The 24378-nt window shown below is 41.7% G+C and overlaps 3 protein-coding genes and 1 long non-coding RNA gene across 6 annotated transcripts; 2 read left to right on the top strand and 2 right to left on the bottom strand.

Annotated features, from left to right (window-relative positions):
* The first annotated feature begins 785 nt into the window (after positions 1-785).
* On the top strand, positions 786-3210 carry LOC306831072. Its single transcript, XR_013780051.1, has 2 exons — positions 786-2244; positions 2316-3210. It is a non-coding gene; the product is annotated as an uncharacterized lncRNA (long non-coding RNA).
* On the bottom strand, positions 3026-18489 carry cpda (carboxypeptidase D, a). The gene is made up of 21 exons (XM_079354952.1): positions 17650-18489; positions 16473-16720; positions 12904-13046; positions 12592-12761; positions 11756-12162; positions 11439-11630; positions 10443-10610; positions 10070-10179; positions 9553-9655; positions 8883-9025; positions 8619-8788; positions 8207-8509; positions 7839-8034; positions 7556-7691; positions 7249-7395; positions 6607-6699; positions 6415-6479; positions 6118-6249; positions 5794-5979; positions 3706-3808; positions 3026-3485 (listed from the first exon to the last, which is right to left on the bottom strand). Exons 1-21 carry the CDS (start codon positions 18297-18299, stop codon positions 3259-3261), a joined length of 4092 nt encoding a protein of 1363 aa, XP_079211078.1. The 5' UTR covers positions 18300-18489; the 3' UTR covers positions 3026-3258.
* LOC306831071 (uncharacterized protein C22orf31-like) lies at positions 4180-5361 on the top strand. 3 transcript variants are annotated; one of them, XM_079354955.1, is made up of 3 exons: positions 4180-4354; positions 4468-4549; positions 4677-5361. In XM_079354955.1, the coding sequence occupies exons 1-3, from the start codon at positions 4284-4286 to the stop codon at positions 5205-5207; spliced, it is 684 nt and encodes a 227-aa protein (XP_079211081.1). In that variant the 5' UTR covers positions 4180-4283; the 3' UTR covers positions 5208-5361. The 3 variants fall into 3 exon arrangements, with proteins under 3 accessions (XP_079211081.1, XP_079211080.1, XP_079211082.1); XM_079354954.1 differs by having other exon boundaries at positions 4450-4549; XM_079354956.1 differs by lacking the exon at positions 4180-4354 and having other exon boundaries at positions 4361-4549.
* A 1110-nt stretch (positions 18490-19599) lies between the features above and the next one.
* cryba1a (crystallin, beta A1a) lies at positions 19600-23292 on the bottom strand. The gene is made up of 6 exons (XM_079353502.1): positions 23219-23292; positions 22595-22661; positions 22319-22437; positions 21047-21188; positions 20572-20714; positions 19600-20175 (listed from the first exon to the last, which is right to left on the bottom strand). The coding sequence occupies exons 2-6, from the start codon at positions 22631-22633 to the stop codon at positions 20028-20030; spliced, it is 591 nt and encodes a 196-aa protein (XP_079209628.1). The 5' UTR covers positions 22634-22661; positions 23219-23292; the 3' UTR covers positions 19600-20027.
* Between the last annotated feature and the right edge of the window lie 1086 nt (positions 23293-24378).

The following is a 24378-nucleotide window of genomic DNA, read 5'->3' as shown; positions in this document are numbered from 1 at the left end:
CCGGACTGGAGCATTTTCGAAATGTCCGAACTCCACATATTTTCATGAACATTTTCAACGGAAAGTTTAAAGTTTTGAAAAGATGTTCAATTTTCATTCATTGTGATACTTAAGTTTAACATTTCAGATACCTTTTACATGAAAGGGCATCATCTTCCCTTCTCCACTCTCTCTAAAAAACAGAATACCAGACAAAAGGAAATACTAGTTAAAACACTTTTTAAGTGAACTTTATGAATTCTTATGTCATTAGGCGAAAATATATTTTCAGTTGTGTGTGAGAGTTCCCACTGCTGCATATTTCTTGGCCATCTCCTCTCCTCTGTCCTCCTCTAAAGGACAAATGGAGGACTGGAGGAGCATCTTTAAAAACAAAAACAAATTTAAACAAAGATCAGTGTTTTATTGTATGTTTGTATTTAACAGGGAACCAATTGTTGAAGTGTTCTGGTATTGGTATGAAATAAATGGAAACATTTTTCTGTGAAAGGTCAGGCTTCATATTGCCCTCCCTCCACCTCGTCTCCTGTTCTCCCACCTCTTTTCGTTTCATGTCCTTTATCCACTCCACTCTCTGCAAGAAAATAAGAAGGCAGTGAAGGTTTAGCTGGAAAAAAACAAAAAGACAGAAACCACATTAACAGATTTGAGTGTATGGTACAGACCTATCACCCTACTCGGCTCACTGGTTGCTGAAGCTGGTTCAGAAAGACACAGTTGTGAGTCCACATTGGGTGCCACAGCATGTGTCTGAGTCAAGGTTATTCTAGAGAGTCCCCCCCCCCTTCACATCCACATGGGGTGCCATAGTCTTATTGGGGTGGCGACACTTTCGGAGTCTCCCCTGCCTCCACAATTTCAACAAAGTACACAGTGGCATTGGTGACTTCAGAGACATTAGGAGTCTATTCTCAGAGAACATTAATAAGTTGTCCTTTATCTAAGAGCACATTAAAGAAGAGCTGTTATTCTAAATTATTCACAATTTGAATGCTTGGTTACAGAAGGTTACAGAAAACTAATAATAACTGGTCTTTGTCATGATCATAATTTTTCATTTTTTTCTGATTATCCTATACATTTTACACCCAGTTCAACAAATATATGAATATTTCTTAATATAACTACTGAAAGGAACCTTCGTTTTTGTCGATTGAAAATGAATTTTAAAAAAAGGGGGGTTGAATGTCGACAAAGGATTGTCCCCCTTCAGCCCATTTACTGCATGTTTGTACCTTTAAGATTTATCCAATCATTTAGCCTCTTTTAAATGTCTCTCAAACCATAACAGCAGCATACCAGTAACTACACATGAAAAAAAAGCGAGAAGCTGTGAGGAGTTTTATTTCATTGTGTTTCACGAGTATTTCATATATTCAGATCACACAGATGTTTTTTTGAAATGTGTTGTCGTGTGCATTCTTGGTAATTTTTCCCATTCACGAGACAAACATTATTTACAGCTCATTCCAGTTTATAAAAGCTCCACACCAACAGTGTGTGACCATGACACACGCTCAGATGTCATATACAGGCATCCACAGAAGCTGCGTGTGACAAAAAAATTATAACAGAAAAAACGTCTCTTTATACAAGTCAGGTCGGACTTTTATGTTGAAAGCTGCAAGGGAAAGACTCTCTTCTCAACACAAATCATGAACCAGTGTGTATTATTTCACACTAATGCACATGATGAAATATAAAGAATTCTCAATTTCAGACATGATTGTAATAATCATGTCTGAAGTGACTATTTTAATCTGGTCTAATGTATAAAAAAAATAAAAAAAAATAAAAAAAAGACAATTTTGGGTCTTGGCAGTTTATCCGATTTAATAGAGGATGCTAAGGGTTACACTGATCAGCATTTTGGATACTGGTTATTAATGGACAGACAGACCAATAATAGTTTTTAAGCCTTTGTTGAATGGGGGGGGGGGGATTCAATTGGAAACTGAATTTTTACTTTTTATTGAAAGAAATCATGAGAACCTCTTGGTTCCTAACAAAAAGGACAGATTAAATGTGACATGCGTAGTATTTATGTTACTTTCCATGTACAGAAAGTTTGAAATAAAATAAAAAAACGCATTCTTTTACTGATCACATTTTTAAGTTTAGTTTTATTTTTTAAATCTTGACTAATGATTTGAGACAATTCTTTATTTTCATTTAGTGCAAGTCACCTCCATGCAAACATGAGTGACCTAGTGTGTGTGTGTGTGTGTGTGTGTGTGTGTGTGTGTGTGTGTGTGTGTGTGTGTGTGTGTGTGTGTGTGTGTGTGTGTGTGTGTGTGTGTGTGTGTGTGTGGGAGGGGGGATTTGGGGAGTTTGATTCAAGCATTTCATTGGTAACAGGCTCTTCCTTCGGATTCAAAGCTCTTTGAGAAGCTTGCTCTCATGACTTGACAAGCAACACTGACTGACAGGAAGGCTCAACAAAACAACGTAGCCGACCAGCCCAGAGTCCCCTGGACAGAAGAAGTGCAATGTCGGACCCCAGCAGACCTTCAACTCCTCTCTCGTCCTACCACCTGAGTACAGGATGGCTCATATCACCATACCAAAGCACCATCTATTCACTGTACTCTCCGTCACAAACTACAGCCTTAGTGGACTGTACAGAAACCAAGGCACAATATTGGATTCAGTCTCCTCGAAGGCTCGACACTTCAGTGTGGCAATAATGCCTCATATATAAGATTACATTTCTAATTTCCTAGCGCAATCCTGTATTGAAAGTAAAACATGATATTGGAGGGGAGACAGTTTGAGATTTAGCACTTCCATTCAGAGTTCATTACAAAGTGTATTCGGACTTCTCAGCAAGAATCCCTCAGCCTGGCAGGACAGATAGTGGTATAAAAGAACTTGTATGTGGCTCGGAAATGAAAAATCAGCTGGACTCAAAAACCAGGACGGATGCAGGCCACAGTGAATAAAAATATGGATGACTCTGTCTTTGTTTTTATTATCTTGAGTCTTTTTCTTCTATTCCAGTGTAGAAAGCCAGGTCTCCAGTTCACACAATCAGGATACTCTTTATTAACTTTAGTATCGCTACTGACTGAGTGACGCATGGGTGGGTCCAGAGTTCGTTGGTGTAATAGAACAAAGTGTCTTTATCACTCATATCTCAAAAGAGACAAATCAACCCGTTTCATATTGAACAGGGGTTAAATTAAAAAGGGGGAGATGACAATAAACAAACCAAACAAAAAAAAAAAATAGGCCAACAACCAAAAAACACAATGATCCTCAGATTTTGTTGGCATAAAGTGTCTCCTCATCGCTCTCACTCTCATCCTGAAACTCGTGAGCAAGCAGTGACTTCTTAGAGCCCATCGAGGTGAGCCGGATCTCGTCCTCGTAGTCGTCCCTGTGCTGCCGCAGACGGTGGAATCCATCTTTCTGACGGTTGGACTTGGCCGCGCACACACACCAGATAATGCATGCCGTCACCACCAAAGCTGTCATGGAGGCCGCTGCGAGGAGAAAGATCAGAGAAATGCATTTAAGATTGAACATTTTTCATCTGCACTTCCTCACATGATTGTTGTCATTTAAACTACAACAAGCATGCTAACCCTTCAAAAGTTGTTGACACTACTTCTTTGAAGACTTGTAGGTTTGAGTCTTTAAGCCCAATAATTTCATGATGCAGCGTCAATGGATTACAAAAGTCCCTTTCATAAACATCCTTACCTGCGCTGGCCACGACAAACTCCCTGGGCAGGCCAAAGATGTTGTTGTCCATGTCAAACTCAATGATGATGGATCTAGCAGCTTCATAGGAAGATACCACCACCTGAAACAGATCAGAACTTAGTCTAGAAGTCTCCATGCCTTCCTGAAACTTTAAGGTTTGAATGCTCTGTAGCAGAAAAGATCCTAATGGTAGATTTCAAATGATGCGTCAATAATCAGAATAAATCCATTTCCTGTTCTTTTTTTTACCCTGCTGAAGTTATGGTTAAAATAAATGCATTTCAAAGGCACTAGATGTGTTTGTTAGTGAAGTAAAATTCTAATACTAAAAGTGTTTTTACAAGGTTTTTTTCAGAAGGGAGTTTTTGTGGTTATATTTTTACTAAACTTAAAATGAAACAAGAAAACCAAAACCTCAAGCTCTACCTCATCTTCTTATCCGTTCGGGCTGTTCCTCCAAATGACTGTGAATGTGTGTTTAAGCTCCTGACAGTAATGGGGCTGTTAATCACATGATTAACAAGCCTCATTTGCAGGTGTGACTGCTTACTTTAATGCATTGCAGGTTGTGATCAATGTCTAAAATAGTAAATGGATACTGGCTTGTAAAAACATCCCCCCCCCCCAAAAAGCTTTCTTCTGAGAGGTAAATGGCACAAAAACTGAGATTTTTTTGTGTTTTTTGTTAGTTTGTCTGCTTGATTTCTTTTCACAGTAATAAAATGTCTTGTATTTATTTAGTGCCATTTTCAAATGCAGAGAAAAACAAAGCTGTGGAAAGATTTCAGACCTGATTCAGGGATGTTTTCTAAACATGCATCCACAGAACTGCTGCCAAAAAGTAAGTGCATGTCTTGATTGAAATTGCTTTCTCTGCTGCTTTATCTTTATGGTTTGCTGGTTGTTTTCTGACAGACAGAAACACAATATCATGATTCATATAAACTTAATGTCACTCTAACTTCCAGAGGAATGAAATGCGTCCCTATGGCCTGAGGCAGAGCATTAGATGTCCTAAGAAATACGGGGAGACTGTTAAAGAGAGGCAGTACATGGTTGCTCCACCATGCCATTTGGACTTTGTGTGCGAGCAGAATGAAGTGGACCCCCAGAAGCCCCTGGATGAAAGGTATAAAAGAAACGCTGCCGTTCTTCCGAAGCTCAAACTGCCCTGCAGGAACACAGTTCTCACTAATAACGACAGGACCTCGACTAGTCAGCCTGCAGGACCTCTGCTGATCCACGGCTTCACAGTTCCAGAGTACCAGCAGTCATATCATTCTGTGGTGGATCCCCTGCTCTTTAGTCCATGCGGAAAGCTCACAGCATACAGTATGGAGCTGGGCCGCAATATTAAGGAACATCTGTTTAAAGAGCTGGCATACCCAACCCTTCAGATTTCAGAACAGACCAATGGGAAGGTGGATGTGCTGGAGAGGTTTTGTGTGCTCCGGGCTACACCTTTCATAAACATAGACAGTAAGGGGGGATCACAGTGATGTCCCCCAACTGACTTTTTGTTTCCGTCTCTTGATGCTGTATTTTATTTGTTTGTTGTTTTTCTTGAATTGTCATGTAACTGAAATTATTTCATCCTTTCAAACAAAATAGATTCCAAAATGTTCAATAAATTCTCAAAGCTAAATCACATGAGTAATGTATCTAAAGCCCTCAGTACACTTCAAATTATTTAAAAGCCAAGCGACCTCTTAATTCACGTAGACAAATGACGCTTTTTTTTCTTATGTATTCTCACCAGCCATTTGACAAAATGTATGTTGTTCCACACTTCTATAAAATATTCATGAGTAAATATTGTAAAACTTTTGTTACTCCGTATTGTCTTCAATGTGATATTCTTCCTGTTTCTAATATTAGACTTTCTCATGGCCTGATATCAACTTTATTTAAAGGACAAGTCTAAATAAAATATCAGGTAAATAAAAAAAACAAAACTAGTGGAAATATAAATCACATTTGTTGCGTTTACTTGTCGTCTGTATTCCATTCTGGCCCTCTTCCTCAAAGCTTCAGTCCTGGCCAGCGTAGTGCTACAGCAGTTATGTAAACAGTAAAGCTGTGTACCTCTTGACGTTGTTGTTGGTAGCCATCGGCAACAGCTTCAATGTTGTGGTTACCAGGAGCCAGCAGTGCATGGAAGTATCCGCCCTCTCGAGTAAAGACTCTCACTCCTCCATTCAGTACAATGATTGCCCCCACAATAGGCTTTCCACTCCTGTCCCTCACCACGCCACGCACGCCTTTATGGACCTGGATGGAGTCGAAATGGAGGGAATTTTGAGGTTTTATGATCAACTTTAACACCTTACAAGAATACTAAAAGCAATATTCAAAGAAATATTAAACATGTTTAACGTCTCTATGTTTTGATGACATTTAGCATCGTACCTCGACCAGCATGCTGAGGAGAGCCTTCTTGTTCTCGGCCCAAATTGTGGCCAGCTGCTCAGCAGGAGGGTAGAAACAGCAACCAGTGTACACTGTGATTTCAGGACAGTGGCCAAAGTCCATACTGAAGTCCTGAAACGACATAAAGACACATGAAACATGACTGGAGTACACAGCCAAACTTCTCATTTGACTAAGCAAGCATCCTCAAATTAGCATAGCGCTTTTTAGAACTGTTTGTTAAGCTGTCACTAAACCTTTTACAAACAATCCCAAGAAAACATTTCAGACACTTGCCTTCATGCTCCCCATGTGACTTTGTCTCTCTGCTGCCCTCATAACTCCATCTGGGATGTTGCCTCCTGAGTAACAGAGAAATGTCTTTAAGCTTAAATCTCTGTAATCTTGACAAAAGATGTATTTTAAACAGTTACATGATAACAGGGTTAGTGAAGCTTTATCAAAGGCGCTTAAATTCTATACTCAGACCATTATTTGAACATCCAGTGTCCCCCAGGTGCATCTTGGGGTGGTTGTTGGCATAGACGCTCGCCAAGTACTTCAGTGTTCCCTCGTTTTCAACTGTAAATATGAAGACAAGAAGAAACTCTCAGAAAAAAATAAGCAATGTCAAGAAATATTAAACTGCAATAACTGCTGAGAGGAAACAACCTTAGTGTTAGACTACATTTCTTAGAATTTTAATTAATGCATATAAATTCTACAACCAGCATAAAAGTCTCCATTGACAGGAAGTAATATCATTGCCAAGCAATCAGGGCTTCAAATACCTAAAATCTTCCTGTAGGTGGTGCTAAAGACAAGAACTGAAAGTCTTTGTGGCTCCTGTGTTCAACATTTTCATTCAGCAAACTTCATGGAATCTGCAGTTGTTAAATAAAATGTACCCACTGCACAGTAAATGTGTGTACAAAGGTCATATTCTGGTTTCATGCTACAAAAATGTAGCGTCCCATTTTAAGGCATGCATCCTCATGGGAGCATAAAATCTGAAATCTGCCACAAAAAGTCCACAAAAGACAGTCAAGAAAAAAATTAGGTAAAGTTTGAGGTTATAAGTTAAATTCTAAGAAAACTTTGTGACAGCAGTTTTCGGCACTGAGGTGTTACCGGTCTGCACAGGCTTGTCGTAAGGATAAGTGGCAACCAGGGATCCTCCATCAAGTGCGACAGAGAGAGTGTAGCTTTTGTCTAGAATCAAGTCCATCATGGCTCTCGTCTCTGGCTGGGCCTCCACCACTCGCTGAGATGCGTTGCCTAAAACAGGTAGAAAACAAATGGTGGACAGGAGATTATTATTTTTTTATAGTGCAAGTTGTCAAAGATGTGACATGTATGTGTAACTTTCTCGAGAGCTGATTAAATCTTCAATTATCCTGATCAGTGTCTGTCACAAAAACATGTAGATACAACTCACCGAAGAAATCTGTGTCCAGGTCCTTTCCATGAGCATTGCTTGAGCCCTGAGTGGATGTGCACTGCTTCTCAATAGCTAACTCGCGACCGTCTGGGTTGATAGACGGCACAATGACAATCCGAGTCTCATTGATCAGCTAAAAGAGGGAAATAAAAAGTTACTGATCTACTTGACCTGAACTGGTTCTTCCTCTCAGAGAAAGATAGTTGTGTATTTTTAACAGAAAAATATACTGCTTTTTTAAAGGTAAAGGTCACACATATGTTCTGAGGGGAATACACACCCTGGTGATGGCTGGGTTCTTGCCGTAGTTAATACACAGGAAGGTAGCAAACTCCAGCAGCAGCTCTGTGCCCACTGGGGCATTGCCATGGATCCCTGCTTCAAAGCGCAGCTTGGGCTTGGATGGCTCAGACTCTGCTGGTCTGTTTGAGATTTCCAGAACCCAAATGGTTCTGAATTCTACACTTTGACCCAAACTGAACACAGGAGAAAAACAACTGATCACTAATTAAATTAAAGGATTAGAGCAGATAAGGAAAACATTACATTTAGGAAAAACGGCTGAGGTGTACGAGTATGACATCAAATATTTGTGTATACTTGGTACCAAATGAGTCAGATACGTGCGGAAAGATAAAACCTGCCCACCTTTGTAAAGATGTTATTTTGGGAAAGTTCAAAGTGAGGCTATTCATGAAGGATGTTAGGTCTTTGTATCGTCTGTAGCGGAAGCTGTTCTCGGTGGCTGTGCTCATCATCAGCTGCTCCAAACCCTGGCCTAGGGAGAGGTCCTTGATTAAGCTCTGGAACTCCTTCTCAGAGGGATTCTGTGTGGGCTGGGGTCCCTCAGAGGGGTGGCCATTAGGGTCCGTGTGGATACGTGTCAATCTGAAGTCCACCACCTCTACTCGATCACTGGAGACAGTGGCGTAGATCCTCAGTGGTTTATAACTGGACAACAGAAAGTCAAAGTCAGCGACACTGGGAATAAGGGGACACGTGATCACAGAACTATACACAGGAAACATTTTTGTGTTCCTTCTGAAATCAAAATCTCAACCCATGGGCAGAGGCAGTGATGGAGTAGGTTCCTGGCACCAGCAGCCTCCAGTAGTCTCCAGTAAGAGCCGTGCTGACGTTGTGGTCTATCTCTTCTACACTTATGGTGGCATTGGGAATCCCTGACCCGTCGTTGATGTCAGACACTGTGCCTTTGACTCCACTGTGGACCTTCAGACAGACATTATCATATAGTTGAGGCGATTGAAGGCTGAGTAAAGGAAAGAAAAAGCTCTGAAATAATGTAAAACATATTCATTATTACCTGATGTATGAACTGAAGTAAGGCTCGTCGGTTTTGTTCCCAGTACTTTGGCAGCTCTTTAGCCTTCGGGTACTTCACACAGCCCAGCTCGATGGTCACCTCAAAACAGTTGGTGTTCAAGTAGTTCCAGTCCTGCATCCCACCTGGAGAGAGAGAGAGAAAAAAAGTGCTCTTTTTTTTTTTTTTCTCCATCTCAAGCTTGAAAAAATGATTTAAAGCCATAAGAAGGAGGTTGAGGTAGCTCTAGCATCTGTAAAGCTAGAATCCTTTGTTTGGAGAAACAAAAGTCAATCCTAATGGAAGGTGCCGTCTGTTTTGCTTTCAGCATTTCTTTCTCTTATGGTCACTGAGGCAGTTTAATACAATTTTCTGTACTTTGCCGAAGACGCCTTAAACTGAGGTAGCTGCATTACTTTTTTTGGAGAGATACTCCTTTGTCAGCAAATAGACGGATTAAACTTTACAGGAAAAAAAAGATACATTTTTATCTCTATTAATCTTAGTAGTTTAAAGGCAATAAAAGAAAATGTGAAAGATGCTTAGTAAAAAAATAATATTTTCAAGACTGTGTGAAACTAAAAATGTTAAATATAACAAGGATCTTAGGCTAATTTGGTTGTGAAAGAAATTAATGTGGTGATGAAGAAAGTAGAATGAGACGTGGGCATACCAGGAACATTGTACCAACTGGCACCATTGGTGATGCCATCCTTGAAGTATTCCTCAGGGTACAGGTCTTCACAAGGGTGTCCATTGTGCATCACAGGATTCTCCTGCAAAGAACACACACACACACACACACACACACACACACACACACACACACACACACACACACACACACACACACACACACACACACACACACACACACACACACACACACACACACACACACACACACACACACACACACACACACACACACACACACACACACACACACACACACACACACACACACACACACACACACACACACACACACAAAGGAGAACTCAACAATGAGTGCCGTTGTATTCCATTTTTTCAATCAATTATCGCTTTACAGACTTTGCAAAAAAGCAAGCAGCTTTTATAGTCCAAACTTCACATTTGGGTTACTTTAGTTTTCAAAGACACCATGAAACTTAATATGGACATTATCCCAGCCTGAAAGAGATCCAACAGAAACAGTTTGGATTCACCTGCGAGTACGCTCTGGACACCTGCTGAAAGACTTTGTCATCCGGGGACTGGCTGTATTGACTCCTCCCTTTCTTTTCATCGTCATAGGGGTAGTTGACCACCAAGGAACCTCATTTAGCAACACAAAGATAAGGCAGAGCACATCAGTGTCAACTGGGTCTCTGGCAATAATCCACTGAAGGTTGAGCATAACATTTAAAACCAAACTTTTGTGTCTCTTAATATCTGCAAGTGATTTTACTAATGAAACAAGTAAACGTTTACATAACATTTCAAACTGTTGCATGGGTAACAAAGAGTCACCATCCAAAAAGTAGCTGTGACACTGAAGACTGCTATGATTGGCACTTTGAGTTCACAATAGGTTTGTACCTCCATGGAGGTTAGCTGACAGGACGAAGGGGATGCTCTTCAGCCAGTTCATCACAGCTATAGTCTCTGGCTGTCTGGGCTCAGTGATGGTGAAAAACTGGTCGGGGAAGTTGCGGTTCAGGTCAAAGTTGTTGCTGTTGTTGCGCCCTCTGTAGCCTTTTATGTCCCCTGTGAGGACAGAATTGCTTAGGATGGGTTGTTTGAGTGCATAGACATTTTTAACCACAGCATGTTCCTGCTAGAAAAAAAAAACACACACACAGCCAAAACCTCAGTCTACTTCCTGTTAGATTTCAGCAGCAGCTGACAACGTGTACCACCACAAGTAGAAAGAGAATATGCTTTGTGATACTTTTATATTTGAAAGAACAGCAAGATGGAGCACTTCAAGTGGTTTTTATCAAACCGATGATGAGACACCGGCAGGTTGAAAGTTCTATTGAACCCCATTTATCCAAAGACATTCATCTAATTTGTGTTAAAAGGGATATTGAAATACTGTGCGGGGTGGCGTGGGCGGTTTCACTCTTTTGTTTTTCTAGATAAATACTAGGGCATGCTCTACATTTCCAGCACCAGACTTTAACTTGAAAGTCGGACAGCAGAAATGCGTAGAAAAAGCAGGGAACGAAACAACACAAAGGCATCAACATATTGGCAAGAACTACCCATGTTTGGACAGACAAGGACACACAGTTCATTTTGTTATGCCAGCTTAAGGAGTTAATCATTTTCAATTACTTAGAATGCAGGAAAACGTAGACTGGCAACGTTTCAAGAGAAAGTGCAGGTGGGATTGTTTGGTTTGTGACACAATAAGGAAACCAGAAGAAGGTCAAACAGTAACTAGCTGAAAGGAAGCATATCGTAACATAATACAGTGGCAGAAGACATTTTTCTGTCAATAAATGCATTTTCCTCTGGTGCTTATATACAGAGTAGAGGAAACTTGGCCTAATCAAGTGAACATGTATACGTGCTGAATGTGTCTCTTACCTTCATTGGCAACCTCGTAACCATCAGGGTTCATAGAAGGCATGATGTGAATGCGGGTGCTGTTGACTAGCTTCGTGACTTCCTGGTCAGTGCCATAGTTATGGCACAGGTACTCGATGAGGTTGAGCATTAACTCTCGGCCCACCACTTCATTTCCGTGCATGTTAGCAATGTACTTGAACTCTGGCTCACCTGAGAAGCAAAAAAAAAAAAAAGTCAAATTGAATGTTTCACATCGATAAAGTTTTAACAACACGTCAACAAAAAGATATGCATGTGTCTTTGTCATTTCTTTAAGCGGCTGTGTAAAGGCATACCATGCTCGTGGACAGTGGGGTTATCTGAGATGACCATGACGTAAAGCTCGCGGTCTTCCACAGAGCGTCCAACTGAGTAGAGATGGGCAATAGAGGGGAACTCGCTGCTGTACTTGCGTAAGAACAGCTCCATGTCTGCGAAGATGTGGTGACGAAATTCTTTGGGCAGGACGGGCTCGTTGTCATTTGGTTCCACAGGAGGGCTGTTATTGTTCTGCGTCGAGGTAAAGAAGTTGGTGGTGACGGTGGTGGTTGTGGAGATTTCTGGCTCTTTTGTGGCTGTGACAGAGGAAGCGCTGGTAGAGGTGCTGCCTGCCGCCTCACTGACCACTGAAGCCAAAGTGAAGTTCAGTTCTGTGGCATTGCCCTCCATGACCTGGACTCCTTGCACTGTCATTGATGTGTATCTGGGCAGAGAAGACGGGACACATACTTCACGACTTGAACTGCGCCAAGAAGTGACAAAAATAGAAACTAAAGACGCTGGAAAATAAAAAACTGGTCAGTCTAGTTACTCTTCGAGGAAGTAAATGCACTATGAACTTGAGAAACACTTTTTATTCATTTCAACAACTACGAGTTACTCTTTAACCACAAGAGGAAATCACTTTTCTTTAGTGCAGCACTTGAGGGGGAAACAGTGTGAAACGGAGACTGATTTAGTTTTTGCTTTCTTTTTCGTCAAAAAGCCAGAAGAGATATTTATATATTGTTGTGAGCAAAATATCAACGGGCAAAAAAGCCCTATAATCTCTGACTTTTTCGAGCCGTCTTTGAATGCATGAACCCTGAATTGGAAAGCTGCTATGCCAGGGTGATTTCATGCTATTTCTCACCCTGAGGCCACAGCTGTGACGTTGTACGTTCCTGGGAGCAGGAGGCGGTGGTACTCCCCATACTTTCCGGAGGTCAGGTTGTGGCGGATGCTTTCCACTACAATGCTGACGTTGGAGAGAGCAGTGCCGCTGACGGCCTCTTTCACATAGCCACGGAGCCCTATATGGACCTGCACGACAGGGGAATTTGAATTAAGAAGGACAGAACAACTGAAGGAAGTACATGCTAAATGCATTAGGCAGGCTGTGATTATGGCATTACACTCGTGCATACACAACAATCAGAGTTTCCGTATTCAAATCAATAGCTACCTGTTCAATGTAGGCTAGGAGAGACTCCCTGTTCAGATCCCATTCCTTTTGGAGCTTAGAGGCAGGTGGGTATTTGCAGCAGCTTAGCTCCATGGTGATTTCCAGACAGTTTCCGTAGAGGTAGTTATAGTCCTGCATCCCTCCTAGACAACAAACGGACAGTTTAATAAACATGACGTGAAAAGGGCAAAAAAAAAGAGATGGTTTTTGTCAATCACATAATTATAAAGTAATGTCGAAAACACACACTGCTCCTTAATTTGACTCCTCAGTGCCACCGTTTAAAAGCCGTGTTTAATGTGGCATCAAGCCATGACATCTGCAGTTTGCTAGCCGACCTAACCCGCTCAGTAAGGTAAACAGAAAGACGCAGGATGGCAGGCTGTCAGGCCGACCCTCCCAGTGGAGCAACAGCCGGATGGCTGGATGGTTGCCATGACTGCGTGTTAAGCAGCCACAGGAACCCGATGAAGCAGCCACCATTTGCCGCTTCCTAGCAGACAAAAAGAAAGAGCTCATCCACCAAACCCTGACAAACCACTTCAGCAAAGCTTCACGGCTAACATCGGACAGAAAAATTAGGATATGAAACACCACGACTGATGAACATGAGCACACCATTAAAGCTCCAAGAACACGTTTTTCTTCACAGGGTCAACATTCAAGTATGACTTTAGTTGTAATGTGTGTGATTCTGTTCTTTTGTTTGCACTGAACTTCAGTCCTTCTTACCGAATCTCATGAGCTGGCCTGAAGACAAGATCCTCAAGAGAGTCCCATTACTGACTCACTCTTAAAACAGCTCGCTTCCCCCCCCCCCAGGTCTTTCACTGGAAACTGGAAAAGTTAGAAGAAGACTTAAAATAAAAAATAAAAAAACACTGTCACAGCAGGCAAGTTTTTAGGGTTTGTCCATTTTAATAAAGTTCTGAGAGAAGAGGAGGAGCCATCCATGGTATGGGGGAACAAACAAACCCTGCACTCTGAGATCATTTAGATAAAAAGGGTGGTGTGTATGTGTCATAGTCATTTGTTAATGGATTCAACCTCAACAGAGTGAGCAAGGCCCTATGTAAACCAAACTTAGCCCTTGGAAAATGTCCCCTGATTGAGATGAGCAACCCTCGTCTAATGCGAGTGCTGAAGTCTGGGCTTGGCCGAAAACCTCCTAACAGTGCAAACGTTAAATTGTTCTCTCCGCGTCACAAGACTTAAGCCGTCACTCTGTGCTGTGACTTACTTTGAAGCAAACTCAATCAAATATCATTTCTCCAAAGTAAACACAACTTATATGCTGAGGAACACGGCAAACAAACACACACATGCCCAACCTGAAATATCCTGCGCGTGTTCCCGGATCCGACGACACACCCTGAACTTACAGGAAGCCACAGGCCAGACAATAGAGCCGAAGTTAGATCAAGAAGCCGAACGTGCTGCGCAGCCAACGGGGACACAAACAACACCGAAGAGGACCGCCATCATTTTCCAAAGAGACGCTGAATCTTATTATTAGAGAAAGCTGTTTATGTGACTGAAAGCCTGTTTCAAAGACTCAGCAATAAAGTATTGCTCTTTGTTCACAGGAACATCCCGGGCCTCACTTTATCACAGCAATACTGTAAAGCCCTCCTCTGGACCTCGCTCTCTTGCGTCTCTAAACACAGTCAGGTGTACCTGTAAAGATATGCAACAATAAGCGTGCAGTTTAAATGACCTTTTAAAAAGTTCAAACTTCCATGCAATGAAATATTCTCTACACAGAGTGGACGTCTTTTTATAATCAAAGGTAAATCCACAGTGCAAAAGTAAAGGCCACATTTCTCCGCGGCGAGACTGTGTCATGAGATTAAGAGTCAACATTACGATTCATGCCGAATTATTATTTCAAGCCCACGCTGCCGAACAACAAAGCGCCTGTTCTTGACTCCTTGTGCTGGCTCTTTGCCTGGGCCTCTCATTATGACACACACAGTCCTGAGCGATTCGGTCATCTGCCATTAGCCCAGTTTTAGCAGCGCTAACCTTTTGTCCACTCGGAGCGCCGACACAGGTCACACATTGTCCATTCACCTGGCTGACCTTCTGCATCTTGTGTCTTAATCACATGCTAAACTTTTTTTTTTGCTCAAAGAGCTTTAATAGTACTGGAACTTTTTTTTCTGCATGAACTCTAGCTTTATGAGTTGGTGGCAAATAGCATCCGGCCACCAACAGTGTGAACAGTGTGCAAGGTAATGTCATCATTTCCTGAATAAAAGGGGACAACATCTGGAACAGGTATGAACTGATGATATGGAGGAAGTCAGCTAATGTTCTGCCTGACACGCATAAAAGATAAGCTGTGAAACAACACAGCAGCTCATCGAGGCAAAAGGCTGCTCGATCATGACTTTGACCTCCATCTAACTTTACCTCGAGTGTACTTCACCAAGTTACAAACGCGGCGGCGTCGTAACCTGATGCTGCTAATATCACAACCTCCCTTCCCCTCGGTCAGAGCGACAACACAAAAGCAGACAGTACGCTGCTCAGGTTTCTGCCTTTGTCACGAGCACCGGAGCTGTTTACAACCTAACCTGAATGAAGAGGTTTTGGTTGAAGGTTTGTTTGGTTTTTATTTTTCTACATTTTTCCCTTTTTTTTTGCTCCAAAACTGGACATATCCCCGGGGGGCAATTCACGCACCAAACACAGGAGCAGCGACCTGCGTACACCCTGACGGAGCAGGGGGAGCAATTCGGTGTCAAGTGTCTTGCCCGAGGACACATCGGACATATTGCTCGCAGGAGCTGGGGATCGAACCCTCGACCTTCGAGACGACGACTCGACCCACTGAGCCACAGCCGCCCATATTTTGATTTAGCTGCCAAGAGACAGTGTATCAATGAACAGAATTAGTCAGTCTGCTCATAGGGAACCATCACGGGACACGTTGTGCTGCTCTAACACTTTCAGTAATTGCACGCTCTGACAGACTGACACTCTGAGCTTAAAGTGCTTACACTTTTTCAGCATTTTGACACCTGGCCAAGCTAAAATCAGGCCACGGTGCTTAGCGTTTCAATAACTTCGAAGTATGAGACTCAAAACGATGGTTTGTGTTTGCCTGCGATACAAAGTGTAACAGAACCCGTAGCACCACTGAACTTTGCCATTATATAAAAGAATAAGTCTGCCGCTAAGCAGCTTTTGGTATGAACAGCGATCAGGCTGCATTGTGAAGTAACTTCAGTATTTTGTAATCAGCAGAGACTGATTTGTATTGTGAGAGAAAATCTTTTCATCACAATAGCCCAATGTGTTGCAACAACAAGTGAGAAGGATTTGAGAGTAGGAGTTTCCTTGAACAGGTTGTAACTCATGCAACACCCACATCTGCTTTTTCACAGTCCAATGTTAAAAAGTCATGTTCTTGGCTTTAAAGTAGGGCGATAACAATGAGCTGATCGTCATTACAAGAAGTGTTAGTGGTTGTCCTCTGAGTCATCAGTACGTCTTCATTTAAATACATGAATCAGTCCTCAGTCTCTGATTTCAGCATAAAAAACTATGAACGTTCATCTTACCAGCTACGTCGTACCACTGCGCCCCATTGGTGATGCCATCCTTAAAAGTTTCGTCCATGGTATCAGGACAGTTTGGTTGACCCGTTTTCATTACGTCATGATGCTGTGAATACACCAAGGCCAAGTGGCGAAACAGACTGTCATCTGCTGACCGGCTGTAATGGCCCTGTTGCTGGTGCGAGGCTGAGTCATCAAAAGGGTAACTGGCAACTACGGTGCCACCGTGCAGGTTCCCTGACAGCACGAATCTGGGGGGAGAGAAAAGGCACGTTTTAGAGAGATTTAACAAACCCACTGAGATTGTTTCTTCAAAGCTAGAGTAGGGAGGGGACAAAGCAAAAATAGATTCTGAATATGGGAGACGCCTGTGTGGTTCGACAACATCAAGCCGCAAGGGCTCAATAATATTCATCGCAGAATGCTTTGCTGCAAAAAGTCTTCATCGACAGTATGGTCAGTGAGAAATGTCTTTATTGTGCATGCAGGTATGTTTTTCAATCATTAAAGTAAATAATTGCGCTCCTAGCTTTTAAAGAAATGACGAAGAAAGAACATAGCAGTGGGATGAAACAAAATTTAAAAAAAAAAAAAAAGAAGAAATGACGCTTTTTTTTTTTTTACATACAGAAGTCCTGGATTTGTGCAGACAGGGACACTTCAGTAGGCTGATGAATATGTGCGTGTTCACAGAACCGCAGTCTGACACATATCACTGAGGAGTCCAAGGAGAGCAGTACAAGTCGACTTGATTAAGAGCTCCATCAGGCACCAACAAAGTCAAAGATTAAAGCTTATTCATCTCTTCATGTCAGAATCAAGTTAGTGCTGCAGCTAATCCGTAGTTTCAATACAATTCTTGCATTTATTTAAACAGTCTGGGTCAATGTGCAATCAGTTCACTTGAATTGTACAAAAACAAACCTATTCTTAAATTAGTTCCTTTTCAAATAATAATGGATCAAATAACTAGTCATTTCATCTCAGCTCATTGTAGCATCCAAGCATAGAGATTCTTCCCTGTTCTAATCTCTCCAAACACCATCAACATGTTTGAGATGAAGTTTAATGGAGTGCTTGCAGGGAAAAGACGTCCTCACACAGGGGACGATCATGTTTGCTTGGGCTGTAAGGAAGGAGAGCGTGCATAGTGCGTCGAGGGGACACAGGGGGGACTCACTTTTTCTCCTGGATCCATCTGATGACAGCCGTGACCTCGGGGGTTTTATCTGAGTCGGTACGCGTGCCGTCATACTGGTCAGGAAAGCTTCTGTTGAGGTCCATGTCTTTGGCATTGTTTCGACCCCCGCTTTCACCGCTGCAGTCCCCCTCTTTGGACTTCTCAAATCCGTCAGGGTTCATGCTGGGCATAATATAAATATCGGTGGTGTTCACCAGCTCTGTGACACGCTCTTCCTCTCCGTATCTACCAAGCAGGTACTCCACTAGGTACACCAACACCTGTCTGGACACGGTTTCGTCTCCGTGCATGTTCCCGACATATTTAAATTTGGGTCTCTCCGGTGCGTCAGCGTCGGGGTCCTTGGTGATCCGGATCACCCAGAGCTCCCTGCCCTGCACAGACTGACCAATGCTAGACAGGGCAGCAATGTGAGGGTAGCGCTGCGATAGGGATTGTAACCGTGCAGTTAGTTCAACATAGTTGTAGTATTTACTGTAAGTCTCTACTGTTTCCTCCGTTGAAGGGGTGACGCTTCGTGTCCGGCGGGTCCTGGCGTCACCAAGAGAGACGAGGAGGAAGAAAAGAGAGACAAAAAGTGACACCCGTAGTTTCTGCGTCGTCAACAAATGCTGCCAGACGTGTACCATGTTGATTCTCTTCTTCTTCTACACCATTCGGACTTGTATACTAAACAACGATGACAACAAATAAACCGGGTCGAGTGTTTTTTTGTCTCCCAGGGACAGATGGGACAGTCGTTTTGTCGCTGTCACTGATAGTCTGGCCTGCCTGTTTGCATCTATTTCCGTTCACCTCGCGAGGGGCGAGGCAACGTGATGACGTAAATATTTAAGGTAGACCCAAGGAGTTACGCTTGCGTTGCTTTTTATGACGGAATTTCTACAATTAACGCTGATCGAGCCCATAATATCGAACTTTGTCTTGTCACCACCTTGGTCAAATACTAAATTTGATACATTCCGAGGACAACCATCATTCATTTACTTTGAATTACAAAGTCAGAGGCTAATACGCCAGACATTTTTTTTTTTTTACATTGACTCAGACTTTTTTTCCTGTACAGCTTTATGTCAGTGATTGTTTTGTTTATTTAAGACTGCCTTGGTTTAATTGGCTAACCTGCGCAATGCCACATTATGTGAAGGCTACATTATATCACCACATTGGTGTACATAAAGAAAGAAAGTTAAAAGAAATAGCCTTGTTTGAAATAAGACACCAGTGAATAGTTGTCAAGGGAAAGCAGATGACTGGTTGAGACGTGTATTTATTTTATGACTCAAATCCTCTGGAAAGCCTCCTGATCTCAGCTGTTTGATTAAGACTTTAACCATTTGTCTCAGTGCAGACCTTTTCATACCATTTCATTTTTTTTAAATCGTTTGTAAGGCAGAGTTCAAAATGATTCCAACCATAAAGTTTACAGAAATTATCCAAAACAACCCTCTTGTAGGCCTATCACATGAAGAATTTAAGTTTGGAGTATCTTTCATTATTTAAAAACTTCTATCAGTGTGCTACCAAAAATATGTTAGCTTATTATAATGCAGATTTTAATGTGTCCCTAAAACTTTAACAAATAATGAAAACATGTTTTTGACAGTGCTGGTTTTGTATTAGTAATTTTCATTTATGTCTGTAGCCATTTAAACTACTTTTGAGCAAATATGTAAATTAAATTAAATCTGATAATTGTAGTGTATCTGTTTAAATATGCTGACAATGTTCAAACTAGAAAAAAGAGATCGGTATTATCATTAATTCAGTAATTAACCACAGTCTGAACATTGGTCATAATGTGTGCATGACTTTCATATAAGTCAAAATACAACAGCTAATGGCTCCAGTCAAAAAGTGACGCTTAAGTGTTGGTGTCCTATAATATAAAACATTTACAGCAAAGAATAAATCACAACTGATCAGCAATGAGTTGAGCAACAGACTCTTGTTTGTCTGTTTATTTCATGTTGCCTGTTCCATCTTTATTCATCACTGGTCACACCATGTTTACCCACAAATATGAGGAGCACTGACTCTGTGACATGACTGCCCTGCCAACACATAGCCTTTAACATCCTCTTCTTCTCTCCTCAGTGGGGCATCAGTCAGGGGCTTCTCTTCAGTTGCTGCTTTTTTTCTCTTTGTTTTCATTTGGCAACAGAACAAAACAAAAGTGCGGCAAACATCTTAATTGTGAAGCACCAGGAAGCATCAGTCTCAGTAGACTAAGATCTGACACAGCCGGCTAAAGCTTGGAATGATTGGGTGGAGGAAGGAGGAGGAGGAGGAGGTGGTGGTGGTGGAGGATGTGAAGGAGGTAAAGAGCGGGAGATTTGGAGAGAAGGCTGCAGGTCTCATTGCTGGATCCGACGCAGCGACTGCACCTGGAAGGACTGAGCATGGGAGCCCCACTCTCTGTAATGTTTGTACTCGCCGCCATGACGATCACACTCCATGATGTACTGGTAACCACGGTAGCCAGGAAACTGGTAGCACACCCAGCTTTGGGAAAACAAGATACACTAGTTAATGAACAAAAAGTGGTTTACGTGGTAAGGGGCCCGTTGCTTGCATGAAATGAAATGCATTTAGATATAAAATAGGCACGGATCAGAACAATGTAAAAGAAAGTAACAAATACATGGTTTCCCTGTCTGCATTTTGTACATTTGAGGTATACAGTTTTGATCTTGTTACAGTGCAAGAAAACTGTGTAAAGTCTCTTAGTGCAATCTAATCAAGTGTATTCTTACAAGAGTTCTTACATCTAATCCTTTTTTTATACATAATTGTGTCACGTGAGCTCTATGGGGTTTAAATTTAGCTCAGCGGTAAATGAAATGAAATGGCAGAAGCCTTTGAAAATCAGTCCACGTTGATGTAGAAGTCAGGACTTACGAGCCGCTCTGGACTTGCATGGACCCAATCTCGTTGTTGCCCCAGCCCATGGCCTGCAGAGAGGGGTAATCATCGTTTATCTCCCACTGCCTTCCCATGAAGTTCTCCTTCTCAAACAAAACCATCTTGGACTCCTTGTGGTTCTGTGTACACAGGATGCAAAAAGACAAGCTCAATCTGAGTGAAAAACAAATAAAACACATCCAGTGTATGTTGAAGAATTGTGGAAATCAGTTAGAGCAAACATTTTGAGAATTAAAATAAAGCATTCCTGTCAGAAAAAAATCTTATTTGTTTGGGATATCCAAATTCTTGAATTGCATATAAAATCATTCCGCACCATATTCTATTATTAGCTGCAACCAGCTGGCTTATACTTTGTTGGCTCTAAATTTAGAAGATCTTAACTCTGAATGATTTTGTGAGACAGATCAGAAGACAGACAGCAGGAAACAGTTCGGAGGGGGAGACTCACAGCAGAGCAGATGGGTCGGAAAGACATCATCCTCTCAATGTGGTAGGCGTTGCTGCCGCTCCATGACTCCCAGTGAGGATACTCTCCTCTCTCCAACACAAACTGCTGTCCACAGAAGCTGGAGTGCTCATATCCTGCCCAGCTGTGTCACAGTGATAGAGGGACATCAACACAACCATTAGAACACTGGAAAAACAGTCAGTTTGCACATAATTAAACCTGCTATATATGGCCTATAGCATTTTTTGGAATAAGGGAATACATAGTTATCACATAACCTGAATTTGAGGTGTTAAATTGTTAATCACTTAAACTGTGCTTCCCTTTTGAGTCTCTTACGACTCTACAGCTGTTTCAATTTGTTTACTGTCAGCATATGTACTGTCAAGAACCAGGAAAATATATATCGCCCATAGCTTCTCTGAACTAATCTCATGCATAATCCAGGAATTGGAAATTCCTATTCTTGCTCTCAAAGCTCTTAATGGTCAGCTACTGTTACATCTTAAAAGTGCCGTAGTACACTTTAAGATCATTATGCTCCTTGAATACAGCCCTACCAGGGGAACATAAAGTCTCTGAATGTAGTAGGAGGTAGAGCCTCCAGCTTCCTTGCAGGCCCATCAGACTGTTGGGGGACCTTCCAGTTCATGCCCCCCCCCCCCCACCCCCCGCTCTCTGTCTCTATCTCTTTCTCTCTGTCTGTATTTTGCATTGATGCATGTTGCAAACTTCCTATCTTGCAGGGAGTTTTTAAGTTTTTAACGATCCCTTCAATTACAAGTTCATCTGGATTCTTGTTGTGGATGCTGGCTTGCCTGCAGCCTTATTTATCTGTTATTACTGTTTTTTTCTGAAGTTCTTGTCTCCTTGTCTGAATGTCTGTCTTTCTGTCTTTCCCTCTGTCCATCTGTCTCAGCCCTTCCAGTCGTGGCAGACGGCTGTTCACCCTGAGCCTCGTTCTGCTCAAGGTTTCTGCTTGTTCCTTGCCTCTGTTGCCAGTGCTCGCTCGCTCATGGATAGAAGTGTGGTCTCTAAAAAAATCTAGAAGGACTACAGTCTGAACCTGCTTCGAATGTAAAATGTCATGAGACAACTCTTGTTTTATTTTGGAACTGAATAAAGAACACTTTAGCAACAGATTGGTTAAATCATTATTAATAACTTATTTGAGCCTATTTTGGCAGAATAATTGTATCCTTTAGTTAAATAAGTATTTAATTTATTAATATATCTATAAAGAGTTCCATAATAGTTCTGTGCTTGACTTACGCTCCACACTCCACCTTCACAGAGCGGATGTTGTTAACACCACACTCCATGATGTTCTGGCAGGCGGAGGTAAACTCCAGACGCTTCCCCTGGAAGTTCTCCTGGTCATACACTGTGATCTAAAGAAGAGCACACAAATGCATACATGTAGTATGCACATGCCACGCACCCACACTGATGTGTGTACAGACACACACATCATTGATGTCATCAGGCCGGGCATGAATTTCAAATAAAATATTTAATATTCTTTTGTGGAGCGTCCATCCCACTCACCTTCCATGGTCCCAGTGGGTTGGGATTATTTAGCGCCATTATACAGTGGATCTCAAAACTGATTTACCTGCATAGTAGAGAGTAAAGGAATCAATCCATTACATACACAAGGAGGGATGCTATACTTAATTTCAGCTCAGTTGTAATTGGGATGTCTGATTAAAAAGATGGCCACAGTAATTCGGCTATTCAGCACAACAACACTCCCCATAATGGGATATTGCTTTTATTCAAGAGATCTTTTTTATTATTCACTTGACTCTACCAACACAACTAGCTCTGAAACATGTCTACAACTTGTCTGTGCCCAAACTGGCACAGATTTCCCTTTGGTAATACAGTATTAGAGAAGATCTTGACCACTAAGAACAATTTCCTTAATTCATGTAGTTAGTTTGTGTTTGAAACCTTTCTACCTGTATGCTCAAACATGCTGATGATGGAGGCACAACGCTGTTTCATGCTCCTGTATTAGGTCAGTTTGTCTAGCATTTGCATATCTGACCTCATTACATACATTCAAGTGGCTCAGCAGAAAACACAAGAACAAAAGACACAACAATGTAAAGCCACAATAGTCTGCACACATCTATAGGATGAAAGAGATGCAGATGCAGGGCTTACCTGACCGCCCCAAAGAATAGCAGTGCAGTGCTCACAGGGGGGCTCCACAAAAACGACGTCCTGACCCCAGTCTAAACGGACCTATTTATACATGCTGGTGCCGAAAAGCAGCTGGTCCTGTGGGTCCAGGCAGGAGTCAGCACATTGCTGCTTCAGTTATTGTTCGGCTCTGATCTTCTGGGTTTAGCTTGCTGCAGGGGGACTGGATGGAGGGCACCGTGCCCAGTGTAGATAAGCACAAGTTACAAATGGTCCATGACCAGTGGGCTGGATCACCTGGCACAGCCTAGCCCAGGAAACAGATCATTGCACATAAGGAAAAGGAAAGGCAAACAGAGAAACACATTCACAAGTGTCAGGACAAAAACAGAAAAATGGTGTCTTCTTTGTTGGTGTTTAAAATCTTGATTACCTGAAACTGAAAATGACAAAGTGTCAAACATGCAGATTTAGTACTAAAATAAACTACTTCCTGAGTTATTTCCACACTGCGCAGGGCTCTGTGTCCAAACTGAATGTCATGTCTGCCTTGATCAGGCAACACATCTCCTTTACTCTCTTCCCAGAGTGAGTATGTGTGCACAACATGCTCAGTCATGCACACGCACAGTCATGGGCAGACACGGACATGCAAAGTCTGCCGTCACACATACTGTACGTATATTCAGGGCTAACAAAGGAACCAACACATTCACACAGATTCTATTTAGAAAAAAACAATTGGTGTATTGGTGGATTGAAACTCTCTTTTTCGGCCTTCTTATTTGGTATGCAAATAAAAATCTGTAAATAATAATTAAACAGAAGCTGTGACCCCACTTGTTTGATTCAAAATGTAAATATTCAAAGCACTTTCAATCAATGTAAAATTATAAAACCTCCTTAGTTAATGGAAACGTAAATTACTACATTTTTTTATGTGTTTAGTTTTTTGGGGGGATGCTCATTAAACAACCTTTGATCTACCTTTTGATAAAGCATAAAACACTTTGAGAATGTAAGTAGAATTATTGTATCCTTGTATGACTTTAATTATAACTCTAAGCAAATCACCTTTTTTGTACAATATTTTTGATAAGTATGCCATTGCTGATAGTTGGATGATTGATTTCTAAAGCATGTGCATTTGACCATTGATTACAGAATAAATTACATGTTGT

This window comes from Symphodus melops, assembly GCF_947650265.1.
Source record: "Symphodus melops genome assembly, chromosome: 10".
Classification (NCBI taxonomy): Eukaryota; Metazoa; Chordata; class Actinopteri; order Labriformes; family Labridae; genus Symphodus; species Symphodus melops.
This window is presented reverse-complemented; position numbering and strand designations above follow the sequence as displayed.

What these genes read in the sequence shown, in the direction of transcription:
- LOC306831071 (XM_079354954.1), top strand. Translation starts at nt 4,284, where the DNA reads ATGTCTAAAATAGTAAATGGATACTGGCTTGTAAAAACATCCCCCCCC. An exon ending in AAAAAGCTTTCTTCTGAGAG is followed by an intron (nt 4,355 to 4,449) that starts GTAAATGGCACA and finishes GTATTTATTTAG; the next exon opens with TGCCATTTTCAAATGCAGAG. An exon ending in CACAGAACTGCTGCCAAAAA is followed by an intron (nt 4,550 to 4,676) that starts GTAAGTGCATGT and finishes TCTAACTTCCAG; the next exon opens with AGGAATGAAATGCGTCCCTA.
- cpda (XM_079354952.1), bottom strand. Translation starts at nt 18,299, where the DNA reads ATGGTACACGTCTGGCAGCATTTGTTGACGACGCAGAAACTACGGGTG. An exon ending in TGTCCAGAGCGTACTCGCAG is followed by an intron (nt 9,656 to 10,069) that starts GTGAATCCAAAC and finishes TGTTCTTTGCAG; the next exon opens with GAGAATCCTGTGATGCACAA. An exon ending in AAAATAACATCTTTACAAAG is followed by an intron (nt 8,035 to 8,206) that starts GTGGGCAGGTTT and finishes TCCTGTGTTCAG; the next exon opens with TTTGGGTCAAAGTGTAGAAT.
- cryba1a (XM_079353502.1), bottom strand. Translation starts at nt 22,633, where the DNA reads ATGGCGCTAAATAATCCCAACCCACTGGGACCATGGAAG. An exon ending in TCCGACCCATCTGCTCTGCT is followed by an intron (nt 20,715 to 21,046) that starts GTGAGTCTCCCC and finishes CTGTGTACACAG; the next exon opens with AACCACAAGGAGTCCAAGAT. An exon ending in ATGCAAGTCCAGAGCGGCTC is followed by an intron (nt 20,176 to 20,571) that starts GTAAGTCCTGAC and finishes GTTTTCCCAAAG; the next exon opens with CTGGGTGTGCTACCAGTTTC.